Genomic DNA, 27,744 nt, shown 5'->3' with positions numbered 1-27,744 from the left:
CTGTATCCCAAATAGCTATTGCCAAGCCTTAGTGGAATTTATGCCATCCAGATTGCAAGCAGTTATTAAAAATAAAGGTTATCCCACAAACTATTAGGAATTTTAGTTATACATTTTCTATAGTTTGGGTTTTAGTAGTGTATTTTTAGTAGTGTACTATTTATATGCCCTACTGTTTAAAAATATTTTTCTATTATACTTATTTAAGGGTTATTGGTTTTTGTTAAAATAAACTATTATTAGAAACATAAGTAATGTATAGTAAAAAATATAATTCTCAAAAATGTCTTGTTTTGTTAAAAAAAAATGTGCTATTTATATGACTTTGCAATGAAAACTTTATCAATTTCTTCTACTAAATAAGCACATTAAAGCCATATTGCCTTAGTTAAATACAACTTAAATTTTTCAAAATTCCCCAGCCAGGTTTACCTATAGAAAGCGAAAGAAAACTGATGGTGTCTAGAAGAGGAATGTAAAAGGAAACCTTACAGAACAAATAGTACCATTGGTTTGCTCTTATGGGTGCTCTTAGGACAGTCTTAGATATATACTCTTTTATACGTTTTTCAAGGTTGTTCTAACATCTTTGATCTTCATTAAAACTAATTTTTGATCCATGTCTAAAACAAACACAACAGAAACTCTTAAATATGCTTTGGTTACTCTTTAAGTAAGATTTGTCTTAGGTATATGCTCTACTTGATATCTATATACCAATTACTGTTCTCAATTCACTGATTTCACTGCAAAAATGTGACATAAGAGAATATTCTGTACCACAATATTTTTCTGTTTTTGAAAGTGGTAGACGTTCATAAAGTAGTAAAGTCTAATTTTCAATCTCCTACTGTCTTTAATTTCAATTTATCATGATGTTTGAGTTGGGAAGTTCTTTAACCATTAATGAGTGTAAACAATGTAATCAAGTCTTCAATTTATTTATTTATTTGTTAACAGCTATGATTGCCAATTACAGATCCAAACTTAAAATATAACAGTACATTAAAAATTATATAAAAAAACAGTAAGAATATACATTATATATGTTAGGATCAAACACCGATTTCGGCCAATGGTCGAAAAATACGGCCAAAACGCGTTCTGGCCACTAACCTATTACCAAAGTCCGAAAAATCGCGTTCCGGCCGTTAAATGTAGACCAGAACGCGTTCTGGTCCTTTTGAAATTACCAGAACGCGTTTTGGATCTTTTAAAATTTCCAGAATGCGTATTGACTTTTCGCAGTTAGCCTGAAAGCAATCTGACTTTTGTCACATTGCCAAAACGTGTCGAACACATAAAAAAATCGTTCAAAGGCCAGTGTAATATGGAAAAATATTTTTATTGTTTATGTAAGTATAACATTCAAATGTTAAAAGTAACAAAATCAACTCTAAAAGAAACAGAGAAAATCAAAATACGTAAAACTTTTGGAACCTTAAGGGCTTACTTATTTTTACATGAACTGTTGCGGTGACATTTACTGTTACACACTACTTTCTTGGCCCTACACGCACATTTTCTGTCGATGCAATATCGTTTGCAATTGCACTGTATAAAGCCTTGTTTCGATCCAGATGCTAAGCCAGAAGCAGTTCGAAGAGATACAGACGTTGACGGGACTGTTGAAATATCAATAAAGTCGGAGTCGGCTAAGGTAAACTCATTACGGCTATACAGCGATTGCAAAGTTCCATCTTTCGTTCCTGAAAATTGATAAAACATTATATTAAATAGCTTATTTTATTTATTTATTACCTACCAAGCTGATAAAGTCCAGAGTCATTTATACTGAGTACAACAGCTAACACGTTTCTCGGGGCAAGTCTACCTCTGTCCACATCAGGTACTCGTATAATAACGGTTTTTCCTACATCAATAGGTGGTAACTTTGAATTCGAGAGAGCGATCATTTTCTCGGCCTGCTTTTCCAGTCCACCTTTAGCCTCGACCCGTACATTACTAATATTTTCATTTCGTAAACATCGATTACATATAATGCTTTGTTCACCCCCTCCATTTCCTTCCTTGGCTTTTCCGCAGATGATATGAATAGATAAGCAACAAACTGAACATCTAAGGGAATCTGACATTTCATTTTCGCATATTGTACAGACATTTTTCTCTTGTTGTTGTTGTTGTTGTTTATCTTCAGTATTCCTTCTGTTTATCGAATTATCGTCGTCAACTAGACGCAAATGTCCATCTTCTCGTTCGTCTGAATTTTCTTGATTGCACAACTTTTGTAGTTCCTCTTCTGTTTTAATGTTCGATAGCAGTTCCTTAGGAAGTGACGAATCTTTAGGACCGATCTTTTGAGGCGTGCCGAACATAGCTTCATAAGGACTTTTAGTTATTCCTGTATGCAGAGAACGATTTTTATTGCTTTGCACAAACCGCAGTCCTTCAGACCATTTCGTTGTGTTTTGGTCAGCCAACCATGTAACCAACATGTCCCTTACATCTTGATTCGATCTCTCTACGGACCCTTGGCTTTGCGAATGACGAGGTTTTCCATGGACCAACTTCAATCCGGGCCACATTTCAGCAAGATTTTCTACGATGCGGTTTGCAAATTCTCTGCCATTGTCGCTTTGTAAAATCATAGGGGCGCCGAACAAACAGAAAATATCTAATAAATGATAGGCCACTTCTTCAGCTGTCTTTGTTTTTAGTGCTCTTAGCACGGTGAATTTTGTTAAATGATCCTGATAATTGAGAATGAAACGAAAATCTTGGTCTGGTTCACTTTGCATGTCAATTAAGTCTACTTGACAGCGCGAATTCATTTCATTTGTTAAAATTGGTTTAACCACTAAACCTTTTCGTTGCACTTTCTTTTTTAATTGACACTCATTGCAAAGTAATAAATAAACCTCAATTATTTGCCGTGTTATATTACAATATTTCCTCTTTAATTCTGAGTCCATCACTACAATAAATAAAAGAATATATTTAGATTTTATGTCGGTTGGAAAAACTCTAAAAAACAAACCTCGTAATCTCTTATGCCCTGCTCCTACATGAGCAGAATGAATGATATCAAATAATTCATCAGTCGTGCAGAAATAACGCAGCTCAGCAGTCTCATCCGCCCTCTTCTCTAATTACTTTTCAGTTTCACCAATTTTTAAAATATCGTACCTTTTCAATCGTCGCCTTTGTTTTGAAGAAATTGGGTCACCGTTACTTTTACAAGCCTTTGCTTCCTTTACCTCTGAAAGTATTTCATAGTATCTTTCTCTTGTAAAAATATTGCTACGATCATTGCTATCACAAATTAATTGTTGCAAATCATCACTGAAACGTAACTTAAGGTCTTCCATGGCACTAGCACACATTTTGGCTCTAGCGAAATTTTTACACGCGCCCGAATTAAACACTAAACTAAAATGACGCTCCAAGCGTTGCCACAGATCGAAATATGAAACCTACATCGATTACGAATGACAAGTTGAGACACTTACAAAATCGCTTTCTGGGCTGTTTGTTTATATGCTCGACGCGTTCTGGCAATTTCAAAATATCCAAAACGCATTCTGGTCTATAATAAAAGGCCGGAACGCGATTTTTCGGATTTTGGTAATAGGTTAGTGGCCAGAACGCGTTTTGGCCGTATTTTTCGACCATTGGCCGAAATCGGTGTTTGATCCTAACATATACACACAAGAAATAATACACAACTAAAAAGCCTTTTAAGTTATATATTAAGTTATATTATCTTTTTTAAGTATTACAAAAAGATAAGATAACATGGCAATTATGTTTCTTATTTTAGTACTTCTGGCATTAAAGAAAAATAAAATCCTGGGATGATCCACCTCATTTCTAATAATTTTGAAAAGAAAAAATTATACAAATTTTCAGCCTTTTGTTTCCATAGACAAACATTAAAATACTTGAGGCACAGTCCAATTATCAAAGCCTCTTTCTGGGTAGTAATCAACTTTTTAAAATATAAGTATTTAAGAAACCTTCTTTGGGTAGGGGAGACCAGGTCACTGGCCACTGTGACGCACTTTTGAATAACTTTTGTTCCTTGGGCTTATATGTTATGTCACCTAGGATAAAGAGGCCAAATCACCATACCTATTGGCTCTCTATCCGTTCTAACATTTACAATTCTCATGTTAGTGTCTATTGTTGTTTTGAAGCATACATGTGAAAATTTGAGGTACGTCTTATTGTTTTTACCATTTTATATCATATTATTTTTCCGTAAAGAAACTTAATTAATATTAATACTTGTATATTAAATTGTCTTAAGTAAGAAAGCAAAGTATTTCAGGTTTGACTAACAAAATTTTTTTGTAAAATATGTATTTTAGATTAGTTTGGGACACAGTCGCCAGGTTGAAAATGGGACACAGTGATCACTACTAATTTGTAGTAATTGTAGTGGTCACTGTACTCTACTTAATATTTTTATTTTTAAAAATGTGGACCACACCCGTAATTAACAGAATAGAATAGAAACACATGAAAAAATGCTGAAATTGATGCCATCCAGTAGCAAAAGTCAAGGTGAAATATCACATTTAGTAGATAGCGATACTTCCAACAAAGAGATTTTAAAATCAGATGAAGACATTGTGGAACTGGATTAGAATTTAAATAATATTTGTTTCCTGTTTTTAGAACCTGCTTTGTATTATTTTAGTTTGCAACAAAAAGGACAGATGTTCTATGTGGGTACATCTAATATAATACACCTTAACATCTGATAATGTCTTTTATTTGCAGATGACCTAAAATTATTTCATACTATAGAAAACAACAACCACTGCGTTCCAAAGACATAAGAAAGATATAGGCACCTTATCATCCTGGTGCTCAATAAATAAACTGCCTCTTAACATTAAAAAGTGCAAAATTATGCCAATATCCAAATTTAATTTTAACTACAACCTGGGTAACATTGCTCTTGAACGAGTTAGCTCTACCAGGGAATTGGGGGGGTGGAAATTGACACCAGACTCACATTCAGTAAACACATAGATGAAGTTGTAATAGCATCATTAAAAACTCTTGGTTTTATCATTAGGTCCACAAAAGATTTTCTGAGTTTGGAAAGCCTTATTGCTTTATATAATAGCTTGATAAAATCTAAATTGCTTTATGCTGCAATGGTATGGTTCCCTAACTATGAGGTACATATTGACAGGCTCGAGTATGTACCAAGTACATTTTTAAAGTATTTAAGCTTCAAAGCTAATGGTTTTTACCCCCCAAGAGGCTGTGATCATAACTTGCTTCTTCAGAGATTTAACTTTTTATCTGCAATAAAATTTATGCTCCAGACCTTTTGGGTGAATTAAATTTTTTTGTACCTCCTATATACACAAGGTCAGTTCAATTTTATTTTGAGAAGGTGATGCAAGCATTATTTTCTGCAGCATAAATTATTGGTTCTCAATTGATTACAGTTAATTCATTAAAATGGGCTTACTGTTGTTATATGCATAATTTGTTTAAGTTTGTTAGTTGAGTTGTATTTTTTTTGTTAACATATTACTCATAATTATCTTTTGTATTGGGATTTTCTTGTTGGACAATAAATGAATAAATGAAAGCCAAAGGTATTGAATACCATGAATTTAGAGTAAACATCTGAAGGAAGAAAGGTAATAAGTTTGTTTTTTGTCAAGTGAAAGACAAGGCAATAGTACCATTGTTTGATATTGTTGTGATTTTACCAACCCCTTTGAATGATTGTACTTCCAGATTGTGTACAACTTATAAATTCGGTATTGACTTAAGTGGTTACAATATAATGTATTCTTTTACCTAAATATAAGTTTTAACCTGTATTTAATTGTTAGTAGCCAGTGTGTCCAAATGTGCTGGCCACTCTATAGTGTGTACCCCGCACTAAGTATAGAGTGGTGGCCAAAAATAAAGAAAGGCTGATGAAAATGTTTAATTTTTTTTAAGAATATGTGTTTTAGTTTAAAATATATTGTTGTGTTATTAGTACAGATTATGTTTTTTATATCCCTTAAAAAAAACATTAGAGAGCTCAAATTCGTTTAGAAGAAAATATGACAACAATAAGTAAAAGGTGGCTGTAACTGTGACCCAGTCTCCCCTACATTCAATACAGTTAAGCCAAGTATCCCATTGTGGAGAGCAGGGCCGAGCCGTGCCGGGGGTGCAAGGGGTGCGCCGCACCCGGGCGGCGCTCATTTGGGGCAGCAAAATATCCGAAAAATAAAATAAAAAAGCGCCAAAAATTATGAATAACAAAAATTTATAAAATTTAAAACTTATAATTAAGGCGCCAACAGAATACAATGTTTGCAATGAATCGTTGCTATAATAATAATAATCTATATAGATACATAAATAGGTACCAGGACCAGGTAATAAAAACAATAGCACCGCAATTATGGTGGGTTCAGCAAAGGCGACGCGGAATTTCAATACTTTTGGGTAATAAATAATATGTATTTTGGAGCTGCAGAAATAAGCGGGGGTGTAATGTTGAAATGTGTGAAATGTGAATGTAGAAATTCCCATCCTTTTGTTTTTAATTTATTTTAATTTGCGAGTTTTAAAGCGACTTGTCGATTAGTGTTTATTTTTAATAAATTTTATATAAAAATTGTGTTTGTGTTGTTAACAGTAAGTTTAAAATATTTTATTAATATCTTCCAAATATTTAGAACTTCATGCCTTAAGCAATTTTTCATTGAAAAAAGAAATGTCTGATTTTTGTGGCAATTCTAAAAAAAATATTTGTTGATTTAGATGGCTGATGGTCGAAAAAGAGGCTTTCTGGTTCCCAATACCGAAAAAGGAAGCTAAAAAAGGAGAAAGACGACAGGCGGTTAGCAGGTTCGTTAAAAAAGTTTTTTGAATCAACGAACCCACAACCGGCACAACCTCAACCTTCAACAAGCCAAAGGCCGGATGTTCAACCTTTGACGTCAGCTGAAGCCGATGTAGAACAACCAAATGATGGAGATCAACAACCATCAGGAGATGAACTGAAACAAGATGATCACTCGACGAATACGCCAGCAAATACGCAAACTGAGAACATTGAAGCTATTCAGGTAAATGAAGAACGATTTAAAGATCCAGCATATTGGCCCGAAATATTAACGGATAATATTAGATTATTGATTTTAGGAATAGGACCTGTTCAAATTAAAAATATTAATTATCCTATTAATAATTTAAATAGATGTTTTATTTTAGCGCTGCTTACTTTGAAAAAAAATTAACTAACAATGAAAAAGTTCCTAGAACCTGGCTTATTACCTGGCTTTATTTTCAGTGTACTGTTTTCCTTGTAAATTATTTAAAGTTTCTGATAATAGTTTTAATGAGGGTAATGGCTATAGTGACTAGCCACATTTATCTCGGACTTTAGAAAGACACGAAACCAGTAAGGGGCATTTTGAAAGTGTTAGGAAATGGCTTGAATTAAAAAAATCAATAGAAAAAGGTTTAACTGTGGACTCTATCAATCAAAATTTATTTCAAATGGAAAAAAAAAGATGAACTTGGATTTTAGAGAGAATAATATCTGTTATCCAGTTTTTAGCTGGACAAAATTTAGCTTTTAGGGGTAATAGTCAAAAACTATTTGATAAGGGTAACGGTAATTTTCTGAAATTAATTGAGACAATTGCAAAATTTTATTCTGTAATGGCCAAACATATTGATAGAGTCCAAAAAGATGGGAACAAAATGCCGCATTATTTGGGAGATAAAATACAAAATGAATTGATTTTTTTAATAGGAGAAAAAGTAAAAAAGTATATTGTTGAATGTTTGAAATTATGCAAATATTTCTCAATCATTCTTGACTGTACACCTGACGTTAGTCACCAAGAACAAATTACCATTATTGTTAGATTCGTTTTTATTGATGATTGTTTGAAGTTACAAACACTACTGGTCAGGGGTTAACAGATTTTTTATTAAATTATTTAAGAGAACTGGATATTGATATTGCCGATATGAGAGGTCAGGGCTATGACAATGGAGCAAACATGAAAGGCAAGCACAATGGCCTACAAAAAAAAATTTTAAATATTAATCCTAGAGCCTTTTTTGTACTCTGTGCCGCCCATAGTTTAAATTTAGTAGTTAATGATGCAGCAAAAAGCTCTCTAGAAGTAACTAATTTTTTTAGCATTATTCAGGAAATATACAGTAGTGGCCAAAATTATAGCAACAAATCTGAATTTTACTAATATTTAATAATAACTATTATATGTATGTTTTAATCGTAAAAGTACGCCACTGGTTTAGATGGCCTCTTAATATTTAAACAAAATTTCTCATTCAAATAAAAAAAAGCCTACCTGTTTTTTTGCTGACAATAAATATTTGTAATTGCAAATATTTCACCTGGTCATAATTATAGCAACATTTGAAATTTAGTGCTCTTTCAATCTGTTGAAGTGCAATATTGAAACAATTTATATTGTGATTTCTTGGTAGTTATTAACTTATTTAAATAACAGTATGAGTCGTGGTAAAACCGTGTCTGTTGAAGTGAGGCAACTTATAATTAATCAGTATAAGTCAGGCATCAATTGCAAAAAATTTTGCTCTTCACAGATCAGTTGTATCACGTATAGTGAAAAGATACAATAACACAGGGTAGTACCCAAAAAAAATTCGGGACGTCCTCGGAAAACTTAAAAAAAAAGTGACAAAATGATTGTTCAGATTTCCAGGCAAAACCCATTTTTGTCCTCTTCAAAAATTAAAGGGCTTTTGGATGGCAGTGGGTGTTCCGATCTTAGTGAACGATCCATAAGGCGGCGTCTATTTGAAAATAAGTTGTTTGGACGCAGACCAGCAAAAAAGCCTCTTCTTTCCAAGAAGAACGTGACGGCCCGACTTGAATTTGCTCGAGAACACCAGGGCTGGACTATTGATCAGTGGCGCAGAGTTATTTTTAACGATGAATCAAAATTCAATTTATTTAAAAGTGATGGTGCTGCATACGTTCGACGTCCTGTAGGCAAAAGATTTAATCCTCGGTACACTTCTCCTACAGTTAAGCATGGTGGTGGTTCAGTTTTAGTGTGGGGCTGTTTTTCGGTTTTAGTGTGGGTATGGTATGGGACCTCTTCACAGAATAGGAGGGATTATGGATCGATTTATGTACAAGGATATATTAAAGAATGTTATGTTACCCTATTCTGAAGAAAATATGCCGCTGTTATATCAATTTCAACATGACAATGATCCAAAACATTCTTCAAGGCTAATAAAAGAGTTTCTCCATGATGAAAAAATTAATGTTATGAAGTGGCCCTCCCAATCTCCGGATTTAAATCCAATAGAAAATCTTTGGGAAATTGTGGATAACAGGTGTAGAACCAGGAATTTCAAAAATGCTGGAGAACTTGGTTGTCAATCGATCATGATGTTATAAACAAACTTATTTTATCCATGCCAAAAAGATGCATTGCTGTTATAAGGGCTAAAGGGTACTATACTAAATACTGAAGAATATTATTGTATTGTAATCTTATTTTGACTTTGGAGAATAAATAAATTGATTTTTCTAAAATGTGTTGCTATAATTTTGTCCAACACATTTCCTAAAAAAAATTCCCATTTTTTATTTCTTTTATAAAGTAACAAAAAAATAAACATAAATAAAAAGCTTTGTAAAAAATACATCATAATATATACCAGTTTTTTTTCTAATCTACCACATCATATAATTTGAAGGAAAAATGTACTTGTTGCTATAATTATGGCTACTACTGTATGCCTTTTTTTCGGCCTCAACTTACAGATGGAATGCTCTCTTAAAAGAGCTGCCCAGGCTAACACTAAAGCCCTTATCGGATACCAGGTGGGAAAGGCGTATTGAGGCAATAAAAACTCTTAGATTTGAGTTAGAAAAAGTGTATGATGCTCTGTTTACGCTTTTTAATGATGAAAGCAGAGATAATGAAACAAAGAATATTGCAATGTCCCTAATAAATAAAATAAAATCATTTAAATTTATTTGTTCGTTAGTTATTTGGTACAACATTTTGGCAAAAATTAATATAGTAAGCAAAACACTGCAAAAGTCTAATGTTATTTTACCAGAAGCTGTACATGATAAATAGGTTTTTAGACATGATAAATGAATCTAAGAAAATTGCGGAAGAAGTAGACGCCGAAATTTCCTTTCCAGCCATCCACTCAATAAGACCAAGGAAAAAAAAACGTTTTTTGATTATGAACACAAGGATGAGCCAAACAATTTGAAAGCATTTTCCAAACCCGAAATAATGACCTATTGTAAGAATTTAGAAGCTAAATTAACTGACTCTGAAACAAAAAATATGGACATAAATGGATTCGACCTCTATAATGAAATTGACATATTATCAATTTACATTAATGAGAAATATTTTCTCGGCCAAATAAATATTAATATATCTGGTGGCTAACGATTTGAAAGGCATATTTCCAAATTTATTTGTAGCTTTAAGAATATTTTCAACAATGCCAGTCACTGTAGCTCATGGGGAACGCTCATTTTCCAAACTAAAATTAATAAAAAACTACTTAAGATGCACAATGAGCCAATCAAGACTATCAAATTTATCAATAATAAGTATTGAGGAAGACATTGTTTCTAATTTAGAGGTTACCGACCTAATTAGGGAATTTGCATATAAAAAGGCAAGAAAAGTAAATGTCAGCATTTAAACCAGGGTTCTAATTACTTTTTTTTAATTTTTTTAAATTAGTAATGTAGTAACTAGTGTAAGTAAAATATATTTTCTTTAGGTGTTTATATCGATGTAATTACATATTAATATAGAAATACTTATATAAGTAAATAATATATGCTTTAATGTATATTTCTTGTATAGATAATATTGATATATTGATTAATATATGTGTGTTTGGAATTTAATTCAATATGATTTTTTTATTACACCCTTTTTTTTAAATGTTGTACTTTGGTAAGAGCATTTTTTAAAACACTTTTTATAAAAATCACTGCAAAAGGGGCGGCAAAATTAGCTCTTGCACCCGGGCGGCAAATACCCTAGGCTCGGCCCTGGTGGAGAGCATAGTTTTAATAAGTGTTTTCCTGTTTCAAAGTAGTACAGCTCTTGTGCTCAATGGATTTGCAATTTTTGTGTCTCACAGTTGGCCTATGTTTAGAAAGCCAAATAAAGTTCCACAGTAGTTGAAATGAGGGGCAACTATTGATTTATAGATTGTAAGTCTTGTAAATGATTGTAATGAGACTGTTATTACACTGAACAAGGAGCCAGTTTTTTTTCTTTTTACATGTTCACAGTGCCAAAACAGATGTAACTCAGGATCTAGCATTACTTCTTAACTTGCTCTATTACCATTTATTTTTTTGTCTCATTTTTGTTAATGTTGAGTTGATGAAAATTATGTTTTAGAAAATATAAATTTTGTTTTATTTCCATTAATTTATTTAACTATTTTTAAGGTACACATACACAAACTTTGGCTTTTGGGTTTTCTGAAATGCTGAGCTAAAATACAAAGCAAATGTGTCAGCTATTTCCTGCACACCATTAATAGTACATACTCTTTAGCATATCTCGGGCAGGAATTGAGTCCCACAAGCTGTTTGTAATTTGTATTTTGGGTTTGACTGTGCTTCGAATTTTGTTATATTCATTCTTTAATTGAATTAAATTGGCATAATAAACCATCTGAATATGAATTTCGGTCTCTTGTTTATTTATTAGGATCCTCACAATCCTCTACATAATCTATATAGTTTCATTACAATTTTGAAATTAAAATGTACATAAATTTAGAAATGTGTATTACTATGACAGAAAATGTTACAAAGATAAAATAGGTAAGAATTTCTACCAAAAAGCTAAAATATCAACTAACCTTACACCTTGATGATTTTCGCCATGAATATTGTAATTAATTGTTAATATTTTTATCTGGTCTTTTAAATATAACTTGCCGGCCTCTAAATATTGGATTGTTCTCCTAATAGGAGCACGACCTTTCATAAAAGGCATTTTAACAAAGTTTTAAAAAATATTCAAGAATAAGCCTAAAAATCAGTCACGTTTGTTTTGAAAATGTTTGACATACGTCATACACATCAACTTTGTCTATAATGAAGTTTCTGTAGGGAGGGCTTATGGTCTAAGCTGCCATGTTTAAAGCGTACTTAAACAAACTCTCTTTCTTGAAATTTTCGTTCGATCAAACGAACTTGAGGCATATTTGAATAAATTAATATACAATTATTCAAAAATTCACTATAAATAAATAATTTCGCCGGTTTTCGACCGTTTAACACATATCGATGGCTTAGTGTTAATACACGGGGTATTAACACTAAGCCACGAACGCGATTCGTACGATGAAGAAAAGCTTGTCCATGATGTAGTGTCCTCGAGCGAGGCGTACTACAGTAGATTCTGGCATTGCTAGTTAGAACAACAATATTATGCCGTAATTTATTTATTTATTTATTTACGGGCATTACCCATTTTTACAGAAATAGCATAATTTACAATAACAATAATTTATAACCTCAAACAATTTATACTTAGTATTATTTTATATAATTATCATTTGATATTCACAACCCATCACTATCACAGTCATAGAATAAAACAGGATTAATAAATAATGGCAACAGGAGAACTCAAAAAATATACAACAAAAGAACACAATAAAATTAATTAAATTCAGTTTTCACTCCCTTGAACCCAATTATCACCTCCAAAATTGGTTTAAACCAGCACACAATAGTATGAAGTATGAATAGTATGTACACACAATTAAACAGAATAGCAAAAACCCCACAACAATATACAAAGTCACACATGAAAATCCTCAACAAACTTAGCAAAGCGCCTTGGACTTATATTGAAATCTATGTTCAGAGATGCACTATTATTTGCAAGCCTGGCTGATCTAGCAATAAAGCTATTGTACTTGATGTTTGTTCTACAGAAAGGTTGGTAGAAAAGGCTGTTTGACCTTGTATTTCTCGTAGGTATTGCTAGACCTATTGAATATAGCAGGTCTGGTGAATCTACAGAAGCAGTCAGAAGGTTATACAAATTTTTTTAAATCCCGTTGTTCCCGACGAACAACAAGAGGAGGAAGACAAAACAGCTCATACAGAACCCTGCAATCATAATGGTAGTTGTCAACAGGATCAATTTTGGATTTAAATGCCAGGTATTTCAGCATTCTCCGTTGCACCTGTTCCAACCTGTGAATATAGCAGGCATAATGAGGACTCCAGACTGAGGAGGCATACTCCAACAAAGGTCTGATCAATGTACAGTAGAGCATGCGGATAGCAGGGGTATTTGTAAAATCTCTTGTGCATCTCTTGACAAAACCTATTATTTTAAGGGCTTTTGTTACTATCTCAGATATATGAAAGCTAAATGTAAGAGATGAGTCGAATATGACTCCAAGGTCCCTAATTGTTGTCACATTCGACAAGGGTCTATTGCACAAGGAATATGCGAATGTTGTGGTATTTCTACGCTTGGAGAAGCAAATACTATAGCACTTGGCTGGATTCAAGTCCATGCAGTTCTGAACACACCACTCTTCCAGTCTGGAAAGATCTGACTGTAGATTGACACAGTCATTAAGAGAGGAGATAGCTAGAAAACATTTCAGGTCGTCTGCAAAACATAAGAATCTGGAATATTTAAAACATGAGTGGATGTCGTTCATAAAAACATTAAAAAGAAGCAGCCCCAAATGTGATCTTTGAGGAACACCTGAGGGAACGCTTAGCTCATAGGACATGAAGCCATTGACCCTTACAATTTGGGACCTATCTGATAGGTAGCTGCGAAACCATCTCAAGAAATTTCCCCCTACACCCGCGGCTCCAAGCTTACTCAAAAGTATCTCATGATTGACCCTGTCGAACGCCTTCGAAAAGTCGGTATAGATAGTGTGAACCTCGCCACCCCTATCCAAGACGCTCGCCAGATAGTCTGCATAAGTCAATAGATTAAGCTCTGTTGATCTCCTGGTCTTAAAGCCAAACTGCTCTGATATAATGGTAGGACCCAAAAATGATGTAAGATGTTGTGTTACAATTTTCTCGAATAGTTTTGGAATGGCGTTTAAGTTGCACACTGGTCTATAGTTGCTTACGTCGCCCTTGTTTCCTGCTTTATGTATAGGGGTCAAGTAGCTTGTCTTCCAAAAATCAGGGAAGACTCCCAATTCTAATGATTTATTGAATAAAATAAAAAGTGGATGAGACAGAACAAAACTGCATGATTTAAGGATGGAGGGTGGTATGCCATCTGGCCCTGGACCCTTATTGGTGTTCAAGCTGCAAATTTCATTGTATATTGTAGAAATATTTATGTGAAAATTGCTTATGTTGATATTATTGAAGGATAAAGATTCAGGTACAGGGTAGTTTTTGGTTGAATAAACTGTTTTGAAGTAATCAGCAAAGAGATCAGGTAGGGCAGGACCAAGAAGGCAATGCTTATCATTATAGAACATTTCTGAAGGTAGATCATTTCCTAGTCTTCTAGAGTTTACATAAGACCAGAACTTCTTTATGTTACTGTGATCAACTAAATTTCTTTCTGATTCGGAAACATATTGTTCAAAACAGACTTTTGCAAGTAATTTACACTCTGATCTTAAGCTTGAGAAGGTAATATAATCATCTCTGGAACCCGAATCTTTGAAAACTTTATGTGCCTGTTTCTTTGAAATTACCAAATTTTTAAGAGCTGGAGAAAACCACTTTGGAAAGTGCCCGCGAGACACCCGTTTTAAAGGTACAGCAATATGTATAACTGAATAAAGTATATCATAAAAAATATTTAACATAATATCTAGAGAATCCTGTTGAAGTACATAATTCCAATTAACCTGTCCAAGAAGTTCATTAATTAAATAAAAATTTGCTGAATTATAATCATAATAATATTGATTGTTAAATCTACCTGGATGATTAGTATGTCCTCTCGAAACAGTAATGGATGTAAGGAGGGGTGGATGGTAATTGTCCTGTGGAACCAGAGCATCATCAGCTGCCGTGACCTCTGCAGACAAGGTACTCTCACAAAAAATCAGATCCAGTGTATTCCCCAGGTGGTTTGGAATATTATTCAATTGGTATAGATTGTGGAACAGTGTACAGGCCTAGCCTGCATCCTTCACACGGTAACCCTGTTGAAACTAAATCCTGTAGATCTAGACTGGACGTCGATAAACTCCCCGCAATAACACTTGGGATTGTTGGATTCGAGTCACACCTTTCTTCCGCTATTCTTGGGTGTGCCTCTGCTTTCTCTTCTTTCTGCTTACTATTTGCCGCCCTCGGCCTGCTGTTTTTCTTTCTTAGTGTTCGTCTTTTCCTGCGTGACTTCTTTTCTTCTTTAGCCCAATCCAAGGTGTGTAAGCAACGTGCCGAGGGATGAATGGCCGTGGGGCAAAACACGGTCTCAGACGTTCCCTCTGGAATACCGGGCGACCTTCCAGAGTATCCTTTTACAGCTCTGCCTGGGTGGACCGCTATTCCGTTATACTCGTGGGACCAGCATGAACCATCAAAAAACCAAAAAAACTCTTTCTCCCCTTCGTTCCCCCTCCACTATGGCGGGCTCTGATACATCAGAGCCCACCTTTCCTTCAGCTCCTGTTGCGGGCCCTTCCTCTGATGGGCCCACACATTCTCCCACCCCCGAGGGCTCTGTCTCAGCAGGGAACCCGGTAATCCCCGACGTCAACATTGACGATCTAGCTGGAGTTCTCAACAGGGCACAGCTGAAAAGAAAGAACCTCTGCGGTTCTGAGAAAAGAAGGAGAAGGAAGGCTAGGGCTGCGGCTAGGGCTGTAGAAGAGGCCAAGGGCTCCCTGGGCTCGGCTTCCGCGGCGACCCTGGCACCTACTCCCTCAGAGGCTTGCAAGCCTGGGGCTTCCACTAAGGAGGGACCAGGCACCAAAAGGCTCAGGACACCCGGGTCTACGCCTACCGAACGCGCTGGCGGGGCGACGCCTTTCCCCTTGGGAGGGGGTCACGCTGACAACAGTGGATCCCTCCACGCTTTACTTACGCCGGGCCATCTTAAGGATCCCGGGTATTAGACATAAGTCTGACAAGGACACCCTGAGGCTTCTGGAGCTTCAAAATCCTGGCCTCCCGTGCTCCCAGTGGAGAGTGTGGGAGCGCAAAGAAGAGGCTAAGAATCTCAGGCTGGTGGTGGATGAGGGATCGGCCAAAACGATAAGGGAGAGACAGGGCTCGCTATTTTATAGCATCACCAGGGCCTCTGTCTCCCTTATCGAGAGCAAGAAAGCGGCTAATGACACCAGGGTGGCTACTTCCACAGTGGCCCCTGGGCCCTCGGCCGCCGACTTAGAAAAGGCCACTACTACTGACACCGCAGCTTCCGACGGCGCAAGGCTATCCGTAGACGATGGCCCTTCCAGCTCCAAGGACTAAGCGTGCTGTGTCTCCCGTTTCTCATGGGCTGCGATTCGAATTCACATCACGGCCTTTGGGGATGCGGAGATGAGAACCCAAGGGGCCGCTCCCTATTGCCCCCTCTTTGACAATACTCTCCTGGTATTGTCAAAGAGGTATCCATCGACGGCTACTTGGATTGTTCGTTGTTCAAGAAAACTTTTGATCCAATTCAATAATGAGTTTTGTATGCCGATTGAGGAGAGCTTGGTTAGTAGTCCCTCATGCCACACTCTGTCAAATGCCTTGGAAATATCAAAAGCGACTGAGCGGGACTCGCCGTGCTTCTCCATGGCCTCCGTCCACAAGTGTGTGACGTAGGCCAGAAGATCGCCGGTGGATCTAAGCTTTCGGAAGCCGTATTGATGATCGCTGATTAGTCCAGATGATTCCAGATATCTTAACAGTTGTTGGTTGACTGCTTTCTCCATAATCTGTGATATTACTGGTAATTGGAGGGCATCGTCTTCTTACCCTTTTTGGGTACAGCTTGCACTCGAGCAGTTTTCCACCTTGTTGGAAATTGGCCCTGCTTATACGATGCCGTGAACAGTCTACATAAGGGAGGAGTCAATTCGTCTGCACAACGTTTTAGTATTAGGGCTGGAATTCCATCGGGTCCAGAAGCTTTGTTGGTTTCTACGCTTTTAAGAATTTTATTTATAATTCGTTGGGGAAACGAAATTTCTCCCATCGATGAATTCACCCTTAGCAAATATGGCGGTGTTTTGCCTTGCGAGTGCAGAGTAGAATTGGACGCGAAGAGTTTACCCAGTAAGTTGGCTTTTTCCCTTGCTGTTACCGCGATAGAACCATCATCTGCTGTTAGGGGTGGCAAGGCCGACTTAGCAAATCCTTGACTAACGGCTTCGATAACAGCTTGGGTCGGTATCGACCAGAAAGATCTTGTTCCATTTGGGCAGTTTAGCAGTTTGTTTTTGATCCTGTTGTGACTCTCTTTGCATTCATCAATAATTCGCTTGCAGCTATTTCTGGAGGCTAAAAACTTCCTCCGATTTTCGATGGTAGGATGTTGACGCCATTTGCGATATGCTGCGTTTTTAGTGTTTACTGCCTTTTTGCAATTCAGGTTGAACCATTGCTTGTTGTTTGATCCACATTTAGTAGAAAAAGGGATATAAGCTTCCATTCCTGCCAAGATCGTCTCTGTAATTTGGTTTGCACATTCTGAGATATTATTGGTTCTAAAGCAGACTTCTTTCCAAGGGAATGAGCGATAAAATTCCCGAAGATGGTTCCACTCAGCTGATTTATAGTGCCATACCTTCCGCGGCATCGGAGAATCCTGCGTTTTAACCTCCAACTGGCAAGAGACTGTTATCAATTTGTGGTCCGATGTTCCTAGGGGGGCATGTACTGATACAGTGTACGAGTCAGGGTCTGAAGCCAAGACCAGATCTAGGAGACTCGCGAACTCGCCGTCTCGATCGGGGATTCTGGTAGGTTCCTCCACAAGCTGCGTAAGCCCGCATATGGTGGCAAATAGCTCAGCTTCTCGTCCTTCATCCTCGTTCTTGTTGCAGAAGCGCAGCCAGTTGATATTGTGAACGTTAAAATCACCCATGACGACGATTTCTGCGCTTGGGTAGTCAATTTGCAGATGGTTAATGCAATCAGCCAGGTTCAAAAAGAGCCGTCTATATTGGGTGTCGCTTGGTGGTCTGTAGATACAGCAGATAAATTTCGTGGCACCACTGGCTATTATTTTGAACCACATGACGTCGAAGTCCGCAGGTTCAAGCGTTTCCTCCCGCTGGCAACTCAAATCGTTCTTGACAAATACTGCCAATCCAAAGTTTAGTCGAAATCGGGTGTGTAGATCATTCAACATTTGTTGTTGAAGGTTTCACCTTTGTTTCTGCCAATGCCAGAACGTGAGGCTTATTTGATTGCAGGTGTTGGTGTACTGCATTAATATTGGTGTTTAGGCCTCTGATGTTGCAGAAATTGATTTTTAAGCTTTTTGATCCGCTTGATGGACCCCCCCGACCAGCCTCCGCCCGGAGATCCGAATGGGAGGCGAGTTTACCTCCGGAAAGTTTTGGTCGTGAGGGCGCCATCATGCATTTACTTTTCTTCTCCATTTGCCCTTTGGAAACCGGACACATCGACATGGCGGCGAAACGTGAGTTCCATGGAACAACTTCACGCCGCCTAAATCCTATATGGTGGTATTGAACCGGGCGATGCAAGTGGACAACATCTACCACCAAAGGGGTTGCTCTTTTAGTCGCCTTTTACGACAGGCAGAGCGTCCCAGCAGTACGTAGATAATTCAATATTGCCCTGGGTATTCCTTGGTGCAAAAACAGCTTTCAGAAACAGCATTGAATCGAAGTGAGCCCACGATCCTGGATAAACTGGAGCTTGATCACTTCCATCTCCCGAGCGACTTTTGGGGATCTTTTTAAACTCCCTTCTAAAATTGTCACGCAGGTTCTTCCATTTTGATTTAACCGCTTTCTCCGAAAAAACAGAGAAAAATTGGATACACGACTGTTGCTAACATTTTAATGAAAAGTATTAACAATTTCTCAAAAAAGTTGGTTTTAATTTGCAAATCTTGGCACAGTTTAAGTTAGATTAGGTCCTCAATAAAACTTAAGAAAATAAATGTTTTTTTTTAGATATTTGGCAACAGGCATGCCATTTCGACAACTAGCATACAGCTTTAGAATTTCGAAGAGTGCTGTATCTGTAATAATTATCAAGATATGTCAGGCAAACTGGAAAAGGTTACTAGAAGCTCATATACCATTGCCTACTGAAATACACTTAAAAAAAATATTTAACGAATTTATGAAAAATTGGCAATTTCCAAACTGTATTGGCTGTGTCGATGGGAAACATATAAGAATTAAACGACCGCAAAAATCGGGCTCTTTGTATTACTGTTACAAGAACTATTTTTCTATTGGACTTCTTGCAGTGACAGATGCCAATTATTAATTCATTATGGTAGATATTGGATCTTATGGGAAGGAAAATGATGCTGGGGTTTTTGAAAATTGTCCACTAAGACTTGCAATTACATCAGGGAAAATAAGATTACCAGAGGAAACACATTTGCCGCAATCAACAATTAAAGTTCCATTTGTTTTTCTGGGAGATGAAGCGCTTCCTTTAACAGAATATCTAATGAGGCCATTTCCACGAGCCCAGTTAAAAGAAGGGGAAGAAAATGATATATTTAATTACAGATTATCTAGGGCTAGGATGGTTGTGGAGTGTTCGTTCGGAATAATGGTCGCAAAATTTCGTCTTTTAGGAAAAGCTATTGAGACGAGTGTATATAACGCTGTAGTCATTGTTAAGACAATAGCGCTATTGCACAATATTATTATAGACCTGGAAGGCGTAACAAATTCCGAATTAGAAAACTTGGCTGTTAATTCGACATTACCGAGTGTAAAGTCGAAATTATACCCATTTGTAATGACGTCATTTTTGTTTATCTTTGTTTAGCATATTCCAAACAGTGGCGACAACAAACTTTTGAAAAAAATTGGTGTCTGATGATTATTCATCTTTTATATACTAGGTTATGTGAAATATCCGTCACTGCCAATCAAAAATATTGGTTTGTCAACTTGTTCTTGGAAGTTATTTCGAAAAGTGTTAGATAATGTCTAAAAAAAGATATAATAGGTTTAATGAACAATCGCAGCTGATGATTTTAAATATATTGGCTTTTTATATTGGCTTAAGTCCGAAACGGAATTGCACTTCAAATTGAGAATGTGATACAGCGAGCCGCAGATGCAACAAAATTGAGCACAATAACGATCGCAAATATAAAGAAGAATGGGATAACATCAGATCAGGATTACGCAGCCCGTATATCTTCCAAGCAAAAACCAAAATTACAACATATTTGAAACATAAAATTCGGGACACAATTTATTCTATGTACGTCAGAAAAGAATATGTAATATTGGCAACAATAAGAGAAAATTTCAGGGAAGAAATTGAATATTTTGAGTCTTCCATTGATTCCTTAAGAAGATGGATCAATAGTATAGGCTTCAGGTGGAAAAAATCAAATAACAGAAAATATTTGATGGACTTGACAAATATTGTTCATAAAAGAATCAATTTTTTAAAGGAGTATACCAAAAATAGAAATGTAGGTCCGGAAGGTTTTACTCCAGTTTTCATTGACGAGACGTGGATTTTTAGCAAGGGATCATTTCGTAGTAGCTAGCAAGATGACACCAACCACACAGATTCAAGGAAAAACAGTGAAAGTAAAAATTATCTGTTTATCTTTTTAGATTTTTTTTTGAATAAAAACTATTGCGCTTGTAAGGGCCCTCTAACTTCATAATTTCATCTGTTTCATAGTTTCATATAATTTCTCTCTGAGACAATATGAGGGAATTTAACTCAATACACTACTCGTATGTGCATGGAACATTACTTATTAATTATATTAAATTTATGTTCTGGAAGAATGATTTCTAAAAGAAGAGAATTGAATTATTTTTTATTTTTAAGGTCATCGTTATATAGTGGTCCACGCCAGAACCAAAGATGGCTTCATCAAGGGTGCAAATTTAATATTCAAGAGTGGATTAAAGACGGGAGATTATCATGACAATATGAACAGGAAAAACTTCCAAAAATGGGTTAAAACTCAGCTGGTTCCAAATCTTCCTCCAAAGTCATTTATAATCATGGACAATGCAAGTTACCATTCTGGTTTATTAGAAGAAATCCCGAGAAAATCTTGGACAAAGCAGAGACTGACCGAATGGTTGAAGAAAAAGAATATTGGCTTTCCAGAAAAAGCCATGAAAGATAAAATATGGAGTATTGCACACAGAAACTGTCCTAGTAAAAAAAAGTACTTCCTTGATGAATATGTTAAACCTTTAGGACACAACATTTTGCGACTGCCACCATATCATTGCCAGTTTAATGCAATTGAAATGGTATGGTCGGAATGTAAACGAAAATATGATCAATATATTTCCAATTTTAAGAGGTCACCTTCAGAAGTTCTGTCTACATGGGAAAGGGTAATAAACGAAATTTCTATAGATCATTGGCAAAAATATGTTTTTCATACAGAAAAGGTAATTGAAAAGGCTTGGGAGGCAATACAAGTGTGTGATGCCTATGACATTCTGCCACTTGTGATTACGACTGACGAAGACGACGATGACGAAGACAATATCTCTGATTTCAGTTCTGACTCTGATAATACTGACGAGATTGATTAAGCTTTTTTTGAATTTCATTAACTTGGTATATGCAATATGGTGTTTTTTTTGAGTTTGTATGTTTTATTTTTTGGAATGGTATTTTCATTTTAATGTGTTAACATATTCCTTCAAGCAGCATTTTTTTTCAAGAACAAGTAAATTAAATTGTCAGTATTTACATTTTTCCCAGTGAGTTAAAATAATTTTATACCATTATTTACAATTTTTGTAAGCTCGGTTTTGTTACGTCTACTGCTCGTGCCGAATTCTACTTTTCAGTTGTAGATTTGGTTTTTGCGGTCTTTTGCTTGGAAAATATATGAGCAGCGTAATCCTGATCTGATTTTATCCCATTCTTCTTTATATTTGCGATCGTTGTTGTGCTCAATCTTGTTGCATCTGCAGCTCGCTCTATCACATTCTCAATTTGAAGTGCAATTCCGTTTCGGACTTGCTGTTTATGTCCCATTATTTATGATTAATTATAATAATATTTGTTAATTGTTAAGTTTTTAATAATACGATTTTTTTTTAAATTTTTTGGGAATGAAAGTATATACACGAATATAAAAATATAATAATATGCTGCTAAAATAAATCATTTGTTAATTTCTGAACGTATAAAAATACATAGCAGACTATTAATTTCTGAAGGCGATGGTAAAGTTTCTAACCTAATATTGATTGGCAAAAATATCTACGCCATACGTTTTTTCTCACCTGGATGGCGTAACTACAAATGGGTATAATTTCGACTTTACAACCGACTAAAAAGTACAATGCATCTACAAGGAAAGGAATTTTTATTAGAAAAAAATTTTCTAGTTATTTTAAACTGAATCCATTAAAACCTGCTTAATGTAAAATATTATTATATTATTATAAAAGTAAATTATTATGTTAATTGATATTGTTTCATTTTACACCGGGTCAATAAATGAATGCCTTATTTCTGAATCTAATTTACTTTATATTCAAATTTATTTATACAGATACAACATGATTTGAATGATTACTTACTTGTTTCTCCCAAATCTGTGGCGATTCGTATCCACTCCCTATCTACCAGTAAACGATTATGATAGTGCTTATGGCTTATGTCCCAAAAAACTCTACAACTTTTTACGGCACTTATTAGCCCTTCCGTAAACTGTTAAGGCTGCTGAGACATGTTGAAGTACACGTCTTGCTTCGGCAACCATACCACAACTGTGCCATCGCGCGATGCGCGCGTTAAAATATTAAATATTTTGATCGCGTTGGTCGCTCAAACATACTGTCGCATCGCGCGCATCATTTGACGTTGCCACGCAAGACAGTCTCATTAGAAGACATTGTTTTGATAAAATCTCTTTTATCGCGTCGCTCGCATCGCGCGCTTTAATCGCCCACGTAGGACGGAGCGTTAGTAAATATACCTGGACTGCCAATTCAATGAAAATTGAATATTATATTTAAAATAAAGGTAAATAAATAGATTTATTGATCAAATTTCCTTAATAGACTTATTTGTCCCGTCCGCAACCAAAATCATTGTAAAATTAGCCCAAATAATTAAATGATAGTTTATGTGTAGTTGTAGTTGTATTTTCTCTTCACTTGATAGGTATTTAGGAAATTCCCGTCCGCCATGCATGCTGCGATTAATTAGTATTTGACTCAACTTTTAATTAAAAAGAAAACTGTACTTTACAACAACTACACAATTTATGTCTTAGGTAATATATTTTTGTTATACTGTTATACATGTTCATTTTTAAGAATTCATCTTGATATTCTCTTTTATGTTACAGAAAACATGTCACCAAAATCTAGTAAAGAGAAATCCATAGATTTTAGGAAAAAATTGAAACTTGATGTTATTAACCACAAGATTTTCAAGGAAAAAGATACTAAAAGAAATAGGGAAAGTAGAATAAAGTTGAAAACTATGAAAGATTTATTACAGACAATTTCATAAAGGAAGAGAGAAGACAGGAAACAATAAAAAAAGGTTGTGCCGCCTAAGAAAAAAGGAAAAGCTGCAGGAAGAAAGGCAAGAACAGGAAACTCTTAGTGCGTTTAAAACTACACAATCACTCGGGAAAGTTGTAAAAAAGTTAAGTTTTTATGTTAGTCTGTGTTACCAAAGTAACCTGACAGAAAAAGGAGGTTTTAAAAAAATGTTTCTAGCTGAATTTCCAAAAGTATCCACAGTAATAACTGAAGAAAAAATAATGTTGTGGAATAAAATAGCAAGCTGTTTGAAAGAAAGTGTTGAAAGGTTTTATAGGAAAAATGATATAAGTAGACAATCACCGGGTAGAAAAGTTGTTGCAGTTTAAAATGACTCAGGTTTAAAAGAGAAAATTCAAAAGCGGCACATAACAATGACTGTTAGAAGCATATCAGTTATTTGTGTCTGAAAATCCTCAAACAAATATAAAACTAAAAAGTTTTATGAATTTCGTCCAAAATACGTTCTTTGAAGCTCTTTAATGTCCCACGATGTATATATATGTTTGTAAGTATAGTTGAAGCATAGCTTCACAGATCTTAAGTAGATTTTCTAAAATGTCCAAAGAATTATGGGTTTGCCTATGTATAAATCATTTATGTGAAAAAAGTGACACAACAAAAGAATTGGCCTTATAACCTTAATTTGGAAGATGAAATCAAATGGAAAAGAGGGCAAGTTAATCTCCAAAGACCCCAAGTATATGTTATAATATACATGAATGAAAGAATATGTTATAATATACAGGGTGTTCCGTTTAAAAAGATGCGTTTTTCACAATTTTTGTATCTAGCGGTAAAATTATTAATTTTGACCAACCCTGTATAATGTAGAACAAATTTTCAGTGAAGACCAATGTGCAATACTTCCGTAAATTACGCTCATAATTTCAATTTTCTGCGCGTTCCAGTGCCGTAGTAATAAAAATTTATTTGGAGCTATGTTTTGATCAAAAAATAAAGAAAATAATTCATTTCTCGAAAACCACTAAAAATAGATTTCAATTAGGTATAGAAAAACCTTATACATTATTTGGCAATTCCAGGTCTTTAATCGTGCAATTTTTTTAAACCATTAGCAGACAAAATAATAGAAATTGGTCAAACATCCACATAATTTAAGAAAAATATCTAATATTAAACATTACTTTATAATTAGTTAAAAAATCTTATATTTACTTCAATACATATTTATGTTAAAATCATTTTTTCGCACTTACTCGTTTACCCTTGATTACAAGAAACTAATTTCTTTTTTGTGAAAACGACTATTTCAGAAGTTTTTAAAAATGACAAAATTGAAAGCGATTTCTCAAGTCTCGTCCACAACTGTCAAATATTTAAAAAAATCTTTACTTGTATAAATTTTTTCTAGCTTTTTTTTAAAGTTAAAATGTGGCCTTTTAAATAGTTTGTTTGACAATTTTAACTTCGAATTAACATATAATCAAGCCTGATACCGCAGTAAACCTGATACCGCAGTAAACATCTGCGGGGGTTTAGCAACCTGTCAGGCGCGTCTCCAGGTGGCGGATAGGAGAACGACCGGAAAACCAGAAATGGTTCCGGTTAACGGTGACTATAAGGGAAGCCAACGGGCCTACACCCGTCCGGGCCACCTGAAGGTCATCGTCGCGGACCAGCTATATACCGTAAACCGTCCATTCGGCGCAACGACTCCCATGATCCTGAAAGGGAGCGTGGGGTACGTGCTGATGAACGGCACGGGGGTCTGGGCTTAACCACCCGGACCGCGTGGTGAGAACACTATAAAATCTCCCAATTCTTAGGGTATGGCGCGCGCCAAGGGATGCAAGACTGGGGGGAAGCCCAGTCACTAGCGGTCAACCCTGGGGAACAAGGCGCACCCCATTGTATACAGCCTTACCCCTGCATGCGGGGCTCTGCAGGGGTGGACCACCTTTTCCCTAGCTACTCGTGGGAACATCTATGATGGACCAAGATACCCAAAATACCAAAGAAGGGGGCCAAGAGCAACCTTTGCCAGCAATGGCGGGACCTAAAGGAACCGCTGTTGAGAAGTCAACGGTGGGGCCGCAAGGAACCGCCGCTGAGAAAACCAAAGAGGGACCTGCCGGGAGGAAACGACCGTCGGGGGTTCAAAGACGAAAAGCCAAACTGTTGGCGGCCAAGGGAAGGGGGGGGGGGGGGGGACGAGGCCCAAAAAGGCACTGACACCCACCCAGACCAAGGCCAATACGAGCGAGACGCAAAAACGACATCGCTCGGAGGGAGAAACTCCGCCGGAGTCAAAAAGACCCAGGAAGAAGCCCAGGGGCCCAAGACGGGAACCAGGGCTGTCCTATCGGGATGCTGCGGCGGGGGTTCTAAGAATGGCCATAACAGCTAAAAAATACCCCGAGGCATTCATCTCGGAGGAGCAGGCAAACACCCTAAAGGGCTGGCTGCTCAACAAAACGCTCGCTCTGCAGAGCGGATCGCAAATTGCGCCCAAGTTTGCAGGCGTAAGCCACGGTGGGGGAATCCTTCACATCACCTGTGTCGACGAGTCAACTAAAAATTGGCTCGTCGAACTGGTGCAGAAGGAAACTCCCTGGGAAGGAGCTGAACTCCAGATAACGGAGGACGGCAAACTTCCCAGACCGGTGAAGGCAATAACCTGGGTGCCGGGACCTACTGAGGAACCGAAAGCACTCCTACACAAGCTGGATGTTCAAAACAACATCAACACCAGCTTGTGGAAAGTGCTCGATATGAGGAAGGACCAGAACGACAAGGGTTGCCTGGTAACGCTCCTCATGGACGAAAAATCCTGGGCCAAAGTAAGGGAAGCGAATCAATACATTGTCTTTGGCAGCATAAAGATCAGACTCTCGGCCAGCAGCCAAGAGAAAGAGAAGAGGAACCGGGCAACCCCTATGGAAACAGAGGGATTGCCGGGAACCTCTTCTTCCTAAAATCGCTCTCCGCAATGGGTGTGAGGCTGATACAAATAAACCTCCACCACTGCAAAACAGCCACTGCGGCCTTACAAAAATGCATAGCCGACAGAATATTCAGATAGCCCTGATTCAGGAACCTTATACTTATAGGAGCCAGATAAGGGGACTAGGAAACCTCAACGGGAGACTAGTGTCAGACCCAAAAGAGGGACCTAACTTAAGAAGCTGTATCTTTATAAGAAAAGATATAGAGGCCACACCGCTGTGGGAGTTTTGTGACAGGGACACAGCGGCGGTCAAAGTGCAAATCAAAACAGCGGAGAGGAGCTACGATACAATAATAGTATCAGCATACTTTCCGCACGATCAACAAGGGGAACCACCTCCGACAACAGTTCGGAGGTTGATAGGCCATCAAATATTGGAAAACCTTATAGTAGGCTGTGACGCCAATGCTCACCACACTATCTGGGGAAGCACTGGAACAAACAAACGAGGCGAATCATTATTAAATTACTGTGCTGCCTCCGGTCTAAATATACTTAATGTGGGGGAGGAACCGACCTTCGTCAACATACTCCGCAGAGAAGTAATTGATCTAACCATTGGCAAGGGACGCATCTGCGACCTCGTTAAAAAATGGCATGTATCTGACGAACCAAGTTTGTCGGATCACAGGTACATAAGATTCGATCTAGAATCTGTGAATACAAATCCGGAGACCTACAGGAACGCCAGGAAAACGGACTGGGAGCTCTTCAATGAGATACTAGGACGCGAACTGGAGAACTGCCCAACGGAGGCAAAAGACAATGTAGAGCTCGAAGTGCTGACAGAGTCAGTCACTGAGGCTATTAAAGTTGTTTTTGAGAATTCATGTCCACTAAGCAAACCACGTCAAACCCTAGGCTCTTGTCTAAAACCCGATGGAGAATATACGACAGCCGAGGAAGAAACGCTTGGCTTAATGCTGAACACGCACTTTCTGGGATCGAAAATTCTCCATCAACCAGAACATACCCAGGACCCAACTCCTATCATTCCGAACAGGGGCAAAAGGGAACGCTGGGAACTAGCAAAAAAGGTAGTAACCTACGAGAAGGTTAAATGGGCGATAAATTCCTTC

General features: G+C 36.8%; 2 protein-coding genes across 3 annotated transcripts in view; both read right to left on the bottom strand.

Annotated features, from left to right (window-relative positions):
* Window positions 1–12,085, bottom strand: part of LOC126745998 (probable 28S ribosomal protein S25, mitochondrial) — a 30,464-nt gene extending 18,379 nt beyond the window's left edge. The window contains exon 1 of the mRNA XM_050454085.1: window positions 11,872–12,085. Within this exon, the coding sequence (XP_050310042.1) occupies window positions 11,872–12,008 (137 nt within the window). The 5' untranslated portion in view covers window positions 12,009–12,085. The remainder of the gene's footprint in view (window positions 1–11,871) is intronic.
* On the bottom strand, window positions 1,327–3,533 carry LOC126745989 (KRAB-A domain-containing protein 2-like). Of its 2 annotated transcripts, XM_050454073.1 has the most exons (3): window positions 2,999–3,533; window positions 1,766–2,935; window positions 1,327–1,709 (listed from the first exon to the last, which is right to left on the bottom strand). In XM_050454073.1, exons 2-3 carry the CDS (start codon window positions 2,931–2,933, stop codon window positions 1,450–1,452), a joined length of 1,428 nt encoding a protein of 475 aa, XP_050310030.1. In that variant the 5' UTR covers window positions 2,934–2,935; window positions 2,999–3,533; the 3' UTR covers window positions 1,327–1,449. The 2 variants fall into 2 exon arrangements, with proteins under 2 accessions (XP_050310030.1, XP_050310031.1); XM_050454074.1 differs by having other exon boundaries at window positions 1,327–2,935.
* Window positions 12,086–27,744: the final 15,659 nt, after the last annotated feature.

The sequence above is a fragment of the Anthonomus grandis genome, chromosome 16 (genome assembly GCF_022605725.1).
Source record: "Anthonomus grandis grandis chromosome 16, icAntGran1.3, whole genome shotgun sequence".
NCBI classification, from domain to species: Eukaryota; Metazoa; Arthropoda; class Insecta; order Coleoptera; family Curculionidae; genus Anthonomus; species Anthonomus grandis.
Note: the sequence above shows the minus strand (reverse complement) of the source record. Positions and strands in the feature narration are given on the sequence as shown.

Coding starts and splice junctions, on each gene's coding strand:
- LOC126745989 (XM_050454073.1), bottom strand. CDS start 2,933: ATGGACTCAGAATTAAAGAGGAAATATTGTAATATAACACGGCAAATA. Junction 1,710..1,765: donor CTCTGGACTTTATCAGCTTG/GTAGGTAATAAA, acceptor ATCAATTTTCAG/GAACGAAAGATGGAACTTTG.